The following is an 18,044-nucleotide window of genomic DNA, read 5'->3' on the forward strand; positions in this document are numbered from 1 at the left end:
TATCCTGTGCATAATACGCACCAGTTTTTGGGGACAAAAGTTTGACTGATCGGGAGTGGCGTTTGGGGAAGCGAGAGGAGAAGGAGGTGTTGAGGAGTAAGTGGCGTGCTGGAAGTGAGGAGCTGCCAGGAGCGGAGAGAGAAAGAATTAGGTAAGTGAGAGGGGTCTGCTTCTAGTCCACATTCGGGTCCGCACGGTCAAGGTGTTTTAAACAAATATTGAAAAGGAGCAAAAGCGAGTGTCTCTACTGTTACATCCCGGGGCTGCCATAGGCAGTTCAACATGGTGGCTGATGCGGGGTTTTGGTGCGTTTTTTTTCTTTCTCTCGTAACGCCTAATGCCTAATGCAGAACGAGTCCCTCGTGCACCTCGAGCAAGAACTAAATGATTCTCTAAATTTGATACAAGATTTTACGCCTAACACGTCTGCAACGAGCGTTTCAACAGGCCATCGCATCAATTGTTAATTCAGACAATTTAGAACATCCTAACCTCACTACGGACATGGCTGAAAATATCTCACCTTTCATAAGGCCTCCAACTTTTTCGGGAAGAAGCCCAGAACAGATCGACTATTTTTGTCTCCAGTTTGAGAATATTGGTGACGTCCATAATTGGACAGATGCTAAAAAGAAATCCATGTTGCCATTAGCATTAACGGAAGTAGCTCTCGATTTGATCACGACACAGAAATCGCAACCGGGATATGAAGAGAAGACGTATGCACAGATTAAGAATAGCATGTATATAACATTTCGTGATAACAACCAGTGTCTCCTCATACAGGATGTGATTCGAAAGGAAGTTCAGAAAATAGACGAATCTCCACAAACATATCTCATTCGCAAGGAAGCGATGATTCGTCGATCTCTTCCAGACTTACCATTATGTCATGTCATATATAATATTGTGCAAGGGCTTCGAACCAAGGCGGACAGAAAAATTGATTCAGTTCATGAGTTGGCTTCGCTTTTGAACAGCATCGATAGAAAGGACTTATTATTGGAAACTAGAAGAAGGCAGGAAGCAGACGAGGTTGCCAAATTGCAGCTGGCTCGGTGGTATTCGTCAGATCCGGCAACACTGCAGCAAAATTTGCCCGGACACATTCCGAACTATTCATCGCTCCCTGAAGCAGCCGTACGGAGTTCCCTCACCGCATTACAGGAACGACCAAGTGTACAAAGATCCACAGGTGAACCTGCAAGGACCTAAGCGGTACGACGACCTCAGGCGAGCAAAGTGTGCTCCCGTCAGCTGTTCCCACTGACATGCAATGGCACGTGCTGCGTTCCGATATAAACAAACTAACACTGCAATTTCAAAACATGGTAAAGACTCCCACACACATTTCGATGGAACAGAAAGGTCCTAGTAGTAAAAAAGAAACTGCATCTGGATTCCAACAACCTTTATCCCAGCGACCTGCAAATAATATCGATGAGATGCAAAGAGCCTTTTCCTCCATGAGTATAAACTTGTACACGAAAACACGGGATACTAACTTATCATCCAGCAGCGCGTCTCAAGATCGTTCGCAAAACATATCTCATAATTTTCAATCAGAGGTCCAGGCTATCAACAATAGATTGGACAACATTGAAAGAAACTTTGTAGTACAACGCACTCGAAATTACTCCCGCAATTTCGTAGAACAATTTTGGAAGATTCAATAATTCAGACAGGCGAAGAAATATTCCAAGCAGAGGAAGAGCAACAAATTTCCGGAACAACAGACCTCAGGAGTCCTCAGTGAGATGCAGACGCTGCAAATATCCTTATCACACGGAGGATTGTACTATGCCAGTTTCATATAGCCAAGATTTAAACTAAATGACAATGTGAGTCAGAGGAACCACCTTCCAGTGAAGCATCGTCATCATAAGGTTCCAATAATAAAACATGAGAAACTTATGTTAATATGACCACCAATAAGTTAACATTGCGAGCTATGTTAGATTGTGGTGCTACTGTGAGCCTGTGTCCTTCACATTTAGTTCCAGCCAATGCAAGACGCGTTCAAATTAAATCTACAATAAAGGTCTAAGTGCTAATAAAATAGCAACCAATGAAATCGCATTTATCAGGTTTAAAATGGCAGGACGTACGTACGTAAATCCCTTTTCTTGTCAACTCATGATTGCGATATCATTCTTAGTAGAAATTTCATAACTTTAAAACTATTAGGAAAAGTTCCAAAATTCGATTTTTCGAAAACTGAAAATAAACCACACGTTGTTCCAGATGAAATTCTCCAACATATAAGTTCCACAGAAAAACCAACCTTCGTCACAACGAAAAAATTCATATTACAACCTCGAACGGGAACTTACATACCTGTTGATTTGAAAAATGCCTGTCAGTTCCAAGATATGTTATTAACACCTGACCCGGAACGTATGAAGCAGAACAATGTTTTCATTCCTAATGCAATTTTAAATTCTGAGTCAAAAATTGTATTTATTTCAAATCCAAACGACTGGAAGGTAACGCTATGTAAAGGCACTGTCATCGGATATGCGTCTTCATGCGAGATTATAGCGCAGACAACATCGGAAGACACCATAATAGAAGAGGAAGAAGGTCCAGATGTTCAGCAAAGAATCAAAGAACGTAGAGAAACATTTAAGTCTGATTCTCTTGACATAAATCCAGACTTATCAGAAAAAGAGAAGAAAGAAATTGTAGACTTGATCTGGAAATACTCAAATATATTCGCCTGGGATGAGACGTGCATAGGAAGATGTAAAATTCTACAGCATTCCATCGATGTAGGAGACAATCCACCAGTTTTCTCCAAGCAATATCCAATTCCGGTCAATCTCCAAACAGAAATGAGAAAACAAATTGAAAAACTGGAACGTCAAAAGGTGATCAGTAAATGTGAAGGAAGCACGTGGAGACACCCTGTACTTCTCATCAAAAAGGCGGATGGTGTCGGATATAGACTGCTTTCAAACTTGAGACAATTCAATCAACAATTTAAATATTCCCATCCCATCAATCGAGAATATTATGTCAGACCTCGCAGGAAAGAAATTTTACACCATGCTAGACCTGGATTCAGGATTTTTTCAAGGTGTAATGGATGAGAGGAGCAAGGACGTCACGTCCTTCGCCATACCAAACGACGGTTGTTTCAGATATGAGGTATTACCGCAAGGTTTGAAAACAAGCCCAGCTGTGATGAACAAAGCCATCTCTATTGTCCTCGCAGGCATACCATCCACGGAAGTTAGCTGTTAGGTCGATGACATCCAAATTTACAGCGATTCCCATGAATCTAAGCTAAAAATAATGGAAAAAGTGTTCAAGGCATTGAGTAAAAACAACCTCACACTCTCAGTGAAGAAGTGTAAATTTAGTCACACGGAAATAACAATTCTTGGGCATTTAGTCAGCGCTTCTGGTTTCAAAATTGCAGACCACATCCTCAAGTCAATTGTAAATTATCCTACTCCAAAATCCAAGCGAGAAGTACGCCAGTTCCTTGGAATATGCAATTTCATTCGCCGACACGTGTCTGAATTTGCTATGACAGCGGAAGCATTATTACATCTCACCAGGAAAAGTGGAACGAAGAAAGTGACAACGCATTCTCTGAATTGAAAAGGAAGATAGTCAGTGCTCCAATATTGAAACCCTATATGGGTTATAGGGTTAAAGAGTCACGTGTTCGTGGACGCGAGCACCAGGAGTTATGGTGGAGCCCTCTTACAAGCCTCAGATAATGGACACTTATTTCCAGTGGCCTTTACCAGCAAGTGTTTAAGACCGAACGAAGTTAAGAAAAATACATTTACTCTTGAAGTTAATGCAGCTCATTATGTTTTGAAACAGTTCCGTTACTTCCAATTGAACTCCCATTTCAATCTGTACACAGACAATTCAGCCCTAAGTCACATTAGATCAACTCAAAATTTGTCTGGACCGCTAGCGAGGAAAAGTTTACTTTTTCAGGATTACGATTTCACAGTAATACATATAAAATCCACAAAAAATGAGCTGGTGGATGCCTTGTCTCGTCATCCAACGGAAAGTGCAATGCCGCAGGAAGATGATGACATCACAGAACACGTTTTCCTATTTCAAGAAGAAGACTTTGACATAAGAAGAGAACGACGACGGGATAAGTATTTTGGAGAAATTTTCAAAACACTGGAGAAGGACCCATCAGCTGACCCAAAATATGAAAAGGCGTCATACACATTCGAAATCAAGGACGGGAAATTGTACAAGAAAGTTCGCTCATCAAGGAACTGCAAAAACCCATAATTTAGCAAATCAGCGTTATTACTGGCCTACATGCGTAAAAGCATTTTCACCATGGTAAAACAATGTTTGTCAAGTGACGAAACAATTACCTGGGAAGCCGTGTCTACATCAAGTACCATTTCTCGTGTGTATATGGACGTTACTAGCCCATTTGTTAGTTCTGCAAACAAGAGTCACAAATATGTTTTAGCTGTAGTCGATGACTGCACCAGATTTCTAACAACGACCACGCTGCCATCCCTACATAGCGGTGCACTTGCAGATGCTTTAGTGGACCATGTTTTTCTGAAATTTGGAATTCCGAAGGAATTAATTTTGGACCGTGCTTCGGTAAATCGGAGTCATTTACTCAGAGAACTCTCTGAAAAAGTTGGAATGACCTTAAAGTTCATTGACACCGCGGCCCACTTCACTAACGGAGTAGTGGAAAGGAGCTTTCGTTACCTGAAAGACAATCCATCTTGGATTACAGGCCTCTCCACACTTTTTGCTCTTTGGATACCATCCACGACTTATCCTAGATTCTGCACTGGAAACAGAACCCAGTTATGAGGTCCAGTCCAACGGAGAGAGGCTTCAGAAAATGATAGAAGCTAGGAGACTTGCCCATCAACATCTGGAGAAACGATTTCAAGCATAGAAAAAGTGTAACAAGTAACCTTCCGACCAGGAGAAGATGTCTTAATATTGGATGTCACGCCAAAAGCGGGTGTACCAAAAGCATTTTCGAAAACCTGCAAATTCAAGGGCACAGTGTTAGAGGAAGTAAACAAGAACTCCTATCCGATTGCTTACAGAGATACCAAGAATCAAGTGAAATGTGACACTTTTACAATATCTCGCCTCAAGCCTTACGTAGCATCCACGGATGGAAAAGAGGAATAGGAAACAGGTGATGACAATGAAAAATCAGAAGATTCCGTCGCGGTTGTCTGAGGTGGTACAAAAAAACGACGCCCATGTCCAACATGCTTTCGTTGGCAAAGAAGTATTTGTGTGACCAAAGGAAATATCTAGTTGAAGGAACGTACATATTTGGCACATATTTCACCGTTTCAGTTTACAAATCCCTTTACGAATGTTAAAATATGACATCTCATTTACATCCATTTCCCTTTGAGGAACAGAAACAAGGAACAAGGCACGTCCGAGTTCATTCGACACTGGGGTCCACGGCTCGGAGCTTTTGCTGATATCAGAAAACCATGCGTCAGTGAAGATAGGCCTCGCTTGTGCGGGAGGTCGTATGAATGCAGCCGTATTGAGATAACAGTGTTGCCAACTCGGAATTATTATCACTGTGACTATAACTCTGTAACTTTCATCGGAATAGAGTGAAAAATAGGTATATTCTATTTGTAAGCAGCGACGATGTTTACGTATTGTTGAAAAATAGTACGGAATTTGTAATTTCGTATTTCATTGTTTTGCTTCCCACGAAAAGTCTAGTCACAAGGCGACTTGGTAGGAAACAATGTTCACATGTTTCGAGTCCACGTCATTTTCGCCACAACAATCTTCCTTGTTACAAGAACTTGTTTTGTACTTTTGATATTTTAACATTCAAATCCCATTTGATTAATTTCCGTGATTTAATGACATATTATGGTTCCATCCACGAGTCGAGGAGTGGATTCTTAAAAAAGGTAAAAAAAGGTAAAGTGTACCCCTGTGCATAGCACCACGCCATGAAGGCGTATAGGGGGTGTGGGTGTAACGCCCCACACTTTCTTGATCCGGTCGTGAGTGGGGGTGATGTGATCAGCATCACGCCCCTGACCGCCTTTACCCCCCAGGGTTTCCCCCAGGTACCCATGTTATTCGACGCTGGGTGGGCGCCGGGGCCGCTTTCACCGTTAGAAAAGTTCCCGGATTTGAACCGGCCGGGGATCGAACCCGGGACCTTTAGCATGGTAGTCAGACGCGTTACCGACTGAGCCACCGCGGCCGTGAGTGGATTCTTAACTAAACCTTTTTTCGGCATAGAGGAAATGCTATGGTTTCCCCCTGAAACCATATGTTGTTAGACCTGGAAAATAACCCCCCCCTCCCCAAGTGACTTTTTGCTTCCGAAGTTGTTTTTTTTTTATATTATATTTCGCCAACGTTTTACATCTTTCTTATCCGAATATGTATCTTCGTCAACGACAATGACCTGTGATACCAGACCCTCTCACTGCCTTTCGTCTTGAATTCGTCGATACTACTTCATCTTATATTTCGACGTGCAGTGTACATCAGTCTTCAGGACTGTTCTTATGTCTTCATGCTGCCAATTGTGTTTGTGTTTCATATCACTGACCGGATTTTATGTTGGTCATATCAGGAGATCTTAAACATTAACTTAAAACTGTTACAAGATTGTGTAATAATGGACATTTGATTATTATATCCGAGGTGATGGTGCATTAATGAACATTTGTTTCTAACATACAGGGTGATAGTTTTAATAATGAGCAGTATACAGGGTGATAGTTTAATAATGGACAGTATTCAGGGTGAGAGTTAATTAGTGGAAATGCATACAGGTTGATGGACAGAATAATGGACTTCTAAGCGAATATGTCAACCTCAAGTTCTTCTAATTTCTATTAGCTTATTTATGTAAATGTAAATGTGCAACCACGAAGTGGATGCCTGGGGCCGGCAGAATGTGGACAGAGAGGGAAATCTTGAAATAGGAATGCAGGTGCGACTTCTGATCGGGCAATGTCGTGGCGTTTGGAGTAGCGAGAGGAGAAGGTGGTGTTGAGGTGCAAGTGGCGTGCTGGAATTGAGGAGGTGCCAGGACCGGAGAGAGAAAGAATTAGGTAAGTGAGAGGGGTCTACTTCTAGTCCACATTCGGGTCAGCGTGGTCAAGGTGTTTTAAAAAATATTTGAAAAAGGATCAAAAGCGAGTGTTTTACATCCCCGGGCTGCCATAGGCAGTTCAACAATATATACATACCGTACATAACAAGATTGGACTTCCATTCATAATAAACTTGTGAAATTTATTTATTTCGATAATTGATATTCTTTCACACTTATTGCATAAATCATAGCCTAACCCCGGAAAGAAAATTAAGTACATTGCTTTTGAATTTATTTACCTTTCAAATGAGTTCAGGTCAGAAACTATATCCTAGATTCACGCTTTTCGAAATTTTAATATTTCTTTAATGTCTTGCACTGAAATTACTGTATTGATAGCATGCCTGGACAGTTTTAAGGTGTCAATTACATTTCATGATGGGAATGGCTTTCTGCTGACGTGAGCAAAAAAGATGTTTTATATTCCGAAAATCTACTTGCTGACCTCCGTGGCAGAGTGGTTAGCAGAGCACGCTACGGTTCCAAATTTTCCAGGTTGTGATTGATTGATTTGGTTTCTTTTACTTAGTATTTCTGTTACTTTGGCTAATCGCAAGGGTGAGAATGAGTAATGATATGATGAAATTGATGATGAACAGACAAAGATCCAACCCGGGACCCCCGGTTTTGCAGGTTTCGATTTCCTGTTGACATGGGTGTTCTTTAGTGTCCATTCATCAATATCATCACATATTCGCGATTAGCCAAAAGTGGCAAAAAAGCGAAGTAAAATAAGCCAATTAAATAAAAAAAATCTACCAACTGCAAGTTTGCACTTGTCACGGCAAATTTTCATGAGGTACATTGTGGTTTAATGGCTTGAGGGACATACTTTATCCCCTCCTAACGGTACAGTGTATACTTCTGTAATCTTCCCCCTGTTCCCACGCCACTGCTAATAAAGTTGACCAATGGAGGGGCAACACATCGCAGATGGATAAAACAATTTTGCTTCTCAATTTCAAATGTAAGAAGCTTTCTTCTCTGTAAATGAAACAAGATAAATCAAGACCTTTTAAAGTTGGTTAAAGGTGAAAAGAATACGGGTTGCCACAAAAAATAGGGATATGCTACGTTTTAACTACGACTATATTTACTTTAACGGCCACGTTTCAGCACCGCAAGAAGTGTTTCAAATTTTCCAGGAAAATGAACTTGGTCACTTGTTTTTGAGAGAGAGAGATTGGTTGGTTGATTTGGTGTGTTAAGTCCACTTTATGCACAGTAAGGCTAATCGGGGCTGGACCTACAGTTTAAAGTGGTACCACTATGTGCCTCCATCGGGTATCGAACCCGGAACTCCTTGATTACAAGGCGACGACGCTACCACTGCGCCATCGGGGAGGCCCTTTGAGAGAGAGAGAATAAATAAAAGATTGAGGAGACAGAAGCACAGAAAGGTGGAAGATACATATGGAGGGAGTGAGAGGGAGTAAGGGAAATAAGACAAATATGGAAGAAATGAAACAAAATTGAGGAAGCAACGCGTTGAAACGAAAGTAGGAAATTGTGCAAAAGATAAGTGTTGATACTTGAGTGCTTTTGTAACTAACAGCATGTCATGATTAAGTTTAAAAAAATCACCTTTCTCCAAAGGAGAGATCATACGCCCCACTCTTTGAAGGCACTGATGATGATTAGTATTCGTGTTTCACGATGCAACAACAAAGCAATACATATAATTTTCATCTAATTGTTAATGTTAAAAATGCATATATGTCCTACTTATTAAAATGAGGCCTCGGTATAATTCTTAACTGAACCCTAAGGTACCCGTACAAGAATCTCTACTCACATACTGATACTGGTTATGGAAGACCTATCCATCATTCGCAAAAAGAAGTTAATATTACAATAAAAAATATATTTAGAAAACATGATCAGTATTTCAGCATATTTGTGTAGTTCATGTAATCAGCACTACACTCCGATCGCATTTACCTCTCCCTCTTTCCTGGGGGAGGGAAGAGGCTGGGAGAGTCCCAGAACCAGTCCATGCAGGAAAAATTCTCACCATAAGTTCCACTAAGATATTTAGATCAATCGGTAGTGTGGCCATGTTACACCTTATGTCTCGTAAGGTTACATTGCATCAGTGCAAAAACATCCCGTAACGGTGTTCCAATATTGTCGAGTAGGAAAATCGTATAAAGGTTGAAATAATATATACATATAAAACAACAACAGTTTACAATCTTTGACCTAAACAATGTGCATATTTTCCTGCCCCTCAAATCAATACTTATCGTTAAGGAAACTTTCAGTGTTGTGATGTAACTTCCGTTGGTCTTTCTGCATTTGGTGTGCTCTGCTTTCATGAACTTTTTCGTAGCTATTGATTTTAACTTCAATCCGATCTTCAACTAAACTCGAATCTGTCTACACTGCACTGCGTTAAAGAGCACCTAACATGTTTTGTCAAATAAATGTATGTTAGCTGTTCAACAACGCTCTCTCTATTCCCATCTGAACCTCTCATACAAATGAAGTAGTCGTCATGCAATTCACAAGTAGGAATTGCAAAATATCAGAATATGTGATTCAACTATAAATGGAGATCTTTTAAATCTGCAAAATTGTGCATACTAAATTAGAACAGGAATTCTTACATTCGGGGGAGGTATGAGAAACTTTAATATGTTTTAAATGTGTGTGTTCACGTCCAATATACGTTTGTGCCCTTGTGTAAATTGTTTGTCTCAAATGATTTCCTATGTTCTCCTAAATTATTTACTATGTGCTTGGTCAATAATTTTCACTTTGATTGCTATGGTATATTATGATACATGTTGTACGATTTAATAATTGTTATTCTATGCTTACTATTGTGTTATCATACGTAAGTGAAAACTGCAGAATATTATTCAGCATAGATGAATTGCAAACATTAATATTTGATAGTTCTATGCCTCATTGGAATATTAATTGGGATTTATGGTTTACTCTCGGTTTAAAGTTCCTTGTTTCGATTTGATCACGTTTGTTTATTAGGATTTTACTTTCTCATGAAACAACATAGATTTTTGAGTTACAATATTTAGAAGATCTCTCGATATAAATTCACTGAGTTGTTAACTTTTTCTTTATAGAGAGATCTTGTAATTTCTAATGTCAAGTAATTTTTGCGCGCACAGCATCATTGTGCAAATGTATCGTTGATCCTCCACAAGTAATAGAACTATAGGCACACAATTCTTCGAACTATCTACTAGTAGCTACTAAGTAGTAAATCAGGTGAAAAATATTTTGATGTTAGCAGGGAGATTGGTTTTTGCAAGCGCAGTAAACTGAAGAATGATTTGTGAATGCGCAGTGACATGTTCTGAATACATTCTTCACCCATTCAAAATCGCGAAATGGCAGAATTTGGTATCAAAATACGGAGCGAATCAGAATGTACCATACCTATACATGTATAATGTGCATGCTCTTTGGCGGCATTCTGACAGGAGATCGAGTGCACTCCTACCGTCATATGGCAAGCATAGCATCAGTATTAATTGTGCGAGAAAAAATAACTTTTTCAAAAATCAGTTCCAACTTTACACTGTCACGAATTTAAAAACTGAATAAAACCACTATGGAAGTATACGTTTTGGTATATTTAGCAGAAAAGAAAACATCGCAGATTTTGGCGCCATAACATCGGTATTTGTCGAGTGAAAATTAGTGGAAAATAACTTCCTCGAAAATCAGTTCCAAGGTGTCAAACTATCACAAAGAGAGACAGAGGTCATGTGACCTACAATTTAAAATCCAGCCTAAAAGCACAATGAAGGTAAAGTTTTTGGAATATTTGGCAGAAAAGTGTGCTAAAATATAGCCTACTCAAATTTTGGGAAAAATAATAATTTCAATTTTGGAAAAAAAAAAAAAAACAGAAAATCAAGATCCCTATTGGTTAGTGTCTGCCTTCTGCTTCCGTATTGTGCGCCTGCACCCAGACACGTTGTCATTCGACCTGACACCTAGCGGGAAAAGAGTCAACTTTACAATCCTGGAACCTTTCAAATTGGACACCTCGAACAGACAAAGGAGGGAAAGGGGAAGGACTTAACAGCGGGTTTGCAGATTCAGGCACGACCCAAAAAATACAGCTTCACGACTGCTGTTGTGTTTGGATATTCAGCACAATTATACGAAACTCCGTCTGATGCCAGATGCGTATGATTTCATTCTAACATGGATAGTTTGATACAAATACAAAGGCCTATTTGACTTGAACTTTTAAAGGTTTCATAACATTTTGATTCGCAACGAAAACTCACTATATCAGACCTAACATGAATGTGTGCATCACTTCAATTATCATCTATGTAGATAGTCTACACATAACACAATGTAATTAATGTAAAAAATGGAACTGTTTTCCGGCGATAGGGATCGTAAGAAAGGGAGCTATTCGCGATTAAAATTACCACCTGAGCGCTAGTGTTGCTTCCAATATGGACGCTCTATGTAGGATAAATCTTTGTTTACATTCAGCAGTAGTACGAAATAGCAGCGTGTTGTCATGGCTGGTATGGTAGAAACGTTTAAATTACGCGATATTTTTAAATATTGCGAATGCGATGTGAATTCCAGGAACTCGAACGAAGGTGAAGCTGTGCTGAGAATGAAGCATTTAATTATGGGAGGCATTCATCCTCATCGCCTGATTCAATGAAGCGTACAGACCTGAATATATCTATCTTGATATGTCGAATACTTTCAGTGCCATCGTGAGTATGGGGAGGTAACCTGACTTATGTACTTGTTAGACTGTCCGCTGAAGGCAGATTATAAACGAGTGAGGCCCAAAGCTGGTGTGGTTTCGTATCATTGCAAGTCTTCAGTAATTATGCCTTGGTTACAAATTTATGGTCAATAGTATTAATGTATTGCAAATTCTACTAAATTTCACAATGACGGTTTATCCACTTTGTATTTATCTTGTTTTATTTACAGATTTCATTTTGTTAATTCCACAGGGTGGAAACACATGAAAACTTTTAATTTGTTCCGACCCATAAAACGATTTAGAGCAAAAGAAACCTGAACAGCAGACGTTACTTTTTCGCATATTCCCCATGCTTTAAACGACTTCAACACAACGTATCCTACATAGAGTAGTTCCTGGAAATCCCACCAGATGGCATATCGGTTTTTTAATCGCGAATAGTAAAGGAGTTAAAGGTGCCTGGAGTATGGTGATGATCACATCACGTACAAAAGCGCACATCATTTTGCATCTTCTCTTTGTTCCACATTTTTTGTTCTGCCCCCTCAAAATAAAAAGGTTTATTTATAAAGTACAATTTAAAACTTTACTTTCATGGTAATATATGGACGTAATTGATTGACAGAAGATTGGCATGGGGGGATTCGGTTTAAGTTTTAGACCCTTTGGGCAAGGGGACAATTTATCCCTGGGCATCAGCCTGTGATAATATTTTGGTGTATGGGTGAAATTTGGAAGAGGTGCAAATCGATTAAGAGAGAAGATGAAGATAGTTTGAGAATGAATTAATGCCAAATGTAACCAGAAAAAGAAAATGGACATGCTAATGTTGCGGTTTCATTCAGTACGATGCCCTTTTTCAGTGAGGATAGCCTGGTCATAAAATCGTGAATATTTTTATAAAACCAGCCTTCCTCTTTCGAGAAAGAACTGCAACGATATGTTCAGTTGGGACTTTGCTGATCAACACAACAGCTGTTTCCTTTATCACTAGACCTTAAACTGTCATCTGTTGACAGTTGAATGATCTCTGATTTACTTCACGTTTTGTTAACAGATTGACTTGTATAGATCTGGTTTCTGTGTTGTTGTTTTTTTAAAGTGACTTACACCACTGTAACTTTAACCGGTCCATATATTTATCTCTCAGAAAATGAAGTGAGCAGACTCGTTCCTATGGGAGTTGCCAGAAATTTTTGTCGGTAAAAGTTGAATGTATAAATAATAATAATTATTATTATTATTATGGTTATGATTAGTGTTGGGCGATATATCGTCGGTATATTGTGATATTGATAAAATATCATCCAGGCGATATCAACTAGATGATACATCATCATGATATTTTGGCAAAATATATCATGTCGACAATACATCATGATATTTGGCTATATATTGTATACATGAGAAGAATCTTCTACGTGATGAATATCTAGGACAACTGTTTTTAATTTTTTTGTTCCTCCAAAAAATTTTCTAGTGGTTCCTTGGCCTTCACCTGTTTCGTTGACTCCAAGAATCCCTCCCCTATCCAAACTTGACCAAGCATTTCTGCCGGCTAGGGATTTTCACCATCGAGCTTTGCTCCTGCAATGCACTTATAAACAAGCATTGTTGTTATTTAAACAACATTTGCTATTTGGCTTTCCTTGTGCAATTGTCATATTTCTGGCTCTCCTTTTTTTAAAAAATATTACTCTTAAAACATACAAAAAGGATTATTCTGCTGCTGTTGAATATTGTAGAAGAAAACAGGTGAATACGTTTTTTAAGTCACCACTTGGGCTTGCCATCGATGTTACATTTCACGTTTTAGTATATTTAAAACGACATGCAAGTTTGTTTAAAAGAATCATTGAAATTAAAACCTTCACACATCATAATTTTATATTAATTTAGGAAATAATATTTGTAAAGTTGATGAAAATTGTGCGTCACAGATATTGCTTTGTAATATCCTCCACGTACATTTCATTCATTTCAAGGACAATGTGATCAAAAAGAGATGCAAAACAATTTATGGTACAATATTTAATGAATGCTGGAAGTGGTAGTCATTGTGAGATTCACACAAGTGAATACAGTGAATTGTGTTTTTAAAGACATAAGATACACAAAAATAAGACAAAACAAAAACACAGCTAGTCACATGTCTACAGCAACAATTTTGCCTAATCAGCTGGCTATGGAGTTTTCACTGTTCCCACCTAAGACAGTGGTTCCCAAAGTGTGCGGTGCGGAAAATGTTCCAATATTTTCACTGAAATGACACTTACTTGTTAGTCAATGACATGATTGTTCAAAACATGTGCTTCTTTTAGTACTTTTTACATATAAAATGTTTCTGAATTTGAAATGTGTGTTTATTTTTTCACTTAAGGCAAGTAGCCTAACCGCACTAACTGAGTATTGCAAGTGTTAGATAGGCCTAAATTCTGACTTCGATGCTGCGGAAAGATCTTGAAACACTAATGGTGCCATGGAACGAAAAAGTTTGGGCCTCTGACCTAAGAAGCAAAAATATAGTAAAAATAATGATCAACTACATTTCCCCATACAACTCTTTTTGATCACCCTGTATAAACCTAAATCAATGAATATGATGTGCTAATGCTTTGATTTTAGTAATTGATTAATAGATCTGGATTTAGGGGAGCTTGGTAGGCTGCAACCCCAGCTCTCCAACTGCAAAGGCAACTCCTTTGGAAAGAAGAAATGAAAGTTGTTGATAAATGAAAACACGAGATATTGGAAGCCGGTCAAAATAGAAATTACTAAGCTCTAAATCACCATCCCTGAGACCTTCTGTAAACAAACGGTCTCACCGATTCGATGTATCACTCCGCGTCAGCTGATCCATGACCGCAATCATCTGCTGTTACACTCATAGTTCGCCGCACCTATTCATTTTATATAAGAGCCTCTGAAAGTGAGAACCCGTTCTCAAAACATCAGACGAATATGCAGCTGCATACATTGTTACTCTCCCGGTCATTCTCTCTTTCATAACCCTTAAAACTGCAGACACTGACACACCACTGCACTGGCATACCAACTTAACCACTTCATTTACTGGTTTCTCAGGATACTACTGACAGAACGTTACATAAATATTGAGTAGAATCTGTTTCTCACCCCTTTTCAAAGGCTGTCCTTGCTGGTGTTTTGAAAACAAGCTCGGAGTAAACGGAGACTTTCCCTCAAGCATAGAACTCGGCATGTTATTTTTCTAAGGCTAAGTCAGGCAATATTACTAAGTTCCACTACTTCCTTGCTGTTCACATGATTATTTTTAGAAAATAACCAATGTTATAAAATATCATTATGTACACAAATCTCTAAGCTCATTGAAAGTTACAATGCATATTACTACAAAATGTTCACACTTATCTTGCCTTGCCATGTCACCAAGTTATTTTACGAAGTGCACTATATTTGGCGGAACAAAAATCGTTATTAGGATGCTTGTCAAAGTTTCGAACCGCAATAAATTTACGAACTTTCTTTGTCTTGTCTTGATCATCATCATCATCAATATATTTATTGGACTTACAGCAATGCATATGGCTGTTTATGCCCATTATATATTTGATTTACATAAAATACAATTTACATAAAATCTACAAACAAATTTCAAATACACTCCTATCTATATCATCCTTAGAAATATACATTACCATGTTATATCCTTTTGTCTAAAAAATGCAAGTAAAATATATTCAAAGAAGGAAGCCAAATTTATGGGAAATGATTACTGGTGCAAAGAGTTAACCCTAAAGGTGAAGCAATAAGTAAAAAAAGAAAGAGCATTGGGTTTAAAGTGAGACGTCATTTGCGGCAGCGTATCCCATACTACAAATTTGCCATTGTTTTACCTTACGTAATGAATCCTGTAACAACGCTGGATTTTGGTGTGGATTATTTTACTTCTATGAGTTTGCAATGCTTTCTGCATGCAGGTGGTTTTGTTTACAGAAGGTGTCAGGGTTTGTGATTTGACATATAGTCATCTGATCTAATAACTATAACTTGTATATATGCACATATTTGATGTTGAAATTAAATGTACAGTTGAACTTTGTATGTCTGATGCAATGCCTGTAGGCTTCCCTGAGAGCATAGTGCTAATGCTGTCACTTCGCAATCAACAAGTCTTGGGTTCGAATCTCAGTGGAGGCACAGTGTACCAGATCTCACTTTAAAAATGGGGCACATTGTGTTTTGTTGGCCCCAAATATATATATAACTCTGGCCCTGTAAACCAAATAAGTGTGCCGGCCCCCGTGACTTAGTAGTTAGCACATCATGATTCAACACCAGGGGTCCCGGGTCAGAATCCCAGCTTGGATGTTTGTGAATGTTCATCAATTTCATCTTATCACTCATCCCCATCTTTGCAAATTAGCCAAAAGTGGCTCAAAAGCGAAGTAAAGGAAATCAATCAATCAACGAACCAAATAAGTGCTGAAGAGTTGTGAAATGACCAGATGCAGTGACTGTTCTATTTTAATTGTGGGTTTGATTGATTTGTTTTATTTTACTTCGCGTTTTGTGCCTCTTGGCTAATTTGCGAAGATGGGTATAAAGGATAAAATGATGAAATTGATGAATGGACATTTACAAACAACCATGCCTGAGCGGGATTCGAACCTGGGACCCCTAGCATCGCAGTGCGATGTGCTAACCACTCGGCCAAGGGGTCCAGCTTTTAATTGTTGGATATCATTTCTTTTACAAATGTTGTTTGCTTGTAAATAAAAGCTTGCTTCTTTATCAGTAGTAACATGGCCACTAACATTTATTTTCTGTTTGCCATATTGCAGGAGGAAGAACCGGTCGTGTTGTCAGTCTTCGCGGAGACCGTGTTGTCAGCCGTGGGTTCCCGTCCCTTGAGTTGGACACCGTCATTGAAGAACGATCAGACTTCGACAACGAAGTCACAACGATCGAAATGATCACGCCGGACAGCTAGTTAAGTTCACACAAGACTAGCAACATCACTCCATCTTCTAAAACAAGTCCATCAACCGGAAGGTATGCTTTAAGTCATGTAAGATGCGACGGCAACTATACAGTGATTGTGACAACAGTGTTAGCAACACTAAATTAATACTCTAATAGAAACACCATTAAGAAAACAATAACAACAGTAACTGTTGTCAGCTTGTTAGAAACTAAAATATTGCGTTGTTATTCAATTTCTAGTTTGGCTCATTTAAATTCAAAGAATAGAAATTCAAGGAGACTAGATTTAGTGTATTTGTTTTACAAATAAGGCAAATGTTCATGCAAGCTGTTGTGAAAATAATTAGTTATTACTATATGACGGACGTAAAGTGGACCAAGTTCTTCCCAAGTGGTAAGCCAATGCATCATTTGAATAATGTAGTGTTCAAAGACAAATATATAATACAATTACGAGTTCACCAACACCGTGCGCCTTATGAACTTGATATGTTCATGCAGTTTGCATTAAACTACAAGAATTCGTGACTAACTGTAAACTCATGTACAAATATTACACACACTTTAAGTATTTTTATCGATTATCACCAGATTTAGATGTAACTTTTAGAAATAAATATGATATGTTCTGTTATAGATTAAAGATGTATAATGAAGTGGATATGGTACTCTTTCTTATCCTTTTACAAGACAAGTACAAGGTAATGGGTATGAATTAATGACGCAAAGCAAATTCTGCTTAATCTCTGCACAGATTACGAAACTACCTGCAAGCAGAAAGTAAAAATTATTGAATAAAAAACTTCTTCTATAAAATATATGGTCTACCAATTTGAAGATCAGATCTTTAAAATTAGATAGAATGAAAACCACAAGTGATAATGACATATATTTTTTTATTTTATTTTGAAGAGCAAACAATGGCATTATGTTATGAATAGAGCCCGGAAGTTCAGGCATTTATTTTCGTTAAAATAGGCAGGCAAAAAGGCATTTATAATGTAGAAAATATGCACTAAAAATGAAAAAAAGGCAAAATAAACAAAAAAAGGCACATTTGGAAGTCGCTTACTTTTATCTATAATTTCTGGCAAAATATTAAAATCTACATTGGGAAGAGCATTTCAATTTTCACCTAATTCACGCACGTAACCATGTAATTTACCACTTAATGGCACACTAAATTTCCGCATGATGACAAATACAGGATCGTTTCCCTCCAAAGTGCAG

At 38.4% G+C, this 18,044-nt stretch overlaps 1 protein-coding gene across 3 annotated transcripts in view; it reads left to right on the forward strand.

Moving 5' to 3' along the window:
• LOC146005264 (uncharacterized) overlaps positions 1–17,395 on the forward strand; it is a 374,131-nt gene extending 356,736 nt beyond the window's left edge. For all 3 annotated transcript variants that reach the window (XM_083144366.1, XM_083144364.1, XM_083144365.1), the window contains exon 6: positions 16,673–17,395. In XM_083144366.1, coding sequence (XP_083000492.1) covers positions 16,673–16,804 — 132 coding nt within the window. In that variant the 3' untranslated portion in view covers positions 16,805–17,395. The remainder of the gene's footprint in view (positions 1–16,672) is intronic.
• The last annotated feature ends 649 nt before the right edge of the window (positions 17,396–18,044 follow it).

The sequence above is a fragment of the Lepisma saccharinum genome, chromosome 23, assembly GCF_977018435.1.
Source record: "Lepisma saccharinum chromosome 23, izLepSacc3.1, whole genome shotgun sequence".
Lineage (NCBI taxonomy): Eukaryota > Metazoa > Arthropoda > Insecta > Zygentoma > Lepismatidae > Lepisma > Lepisma saccharinum.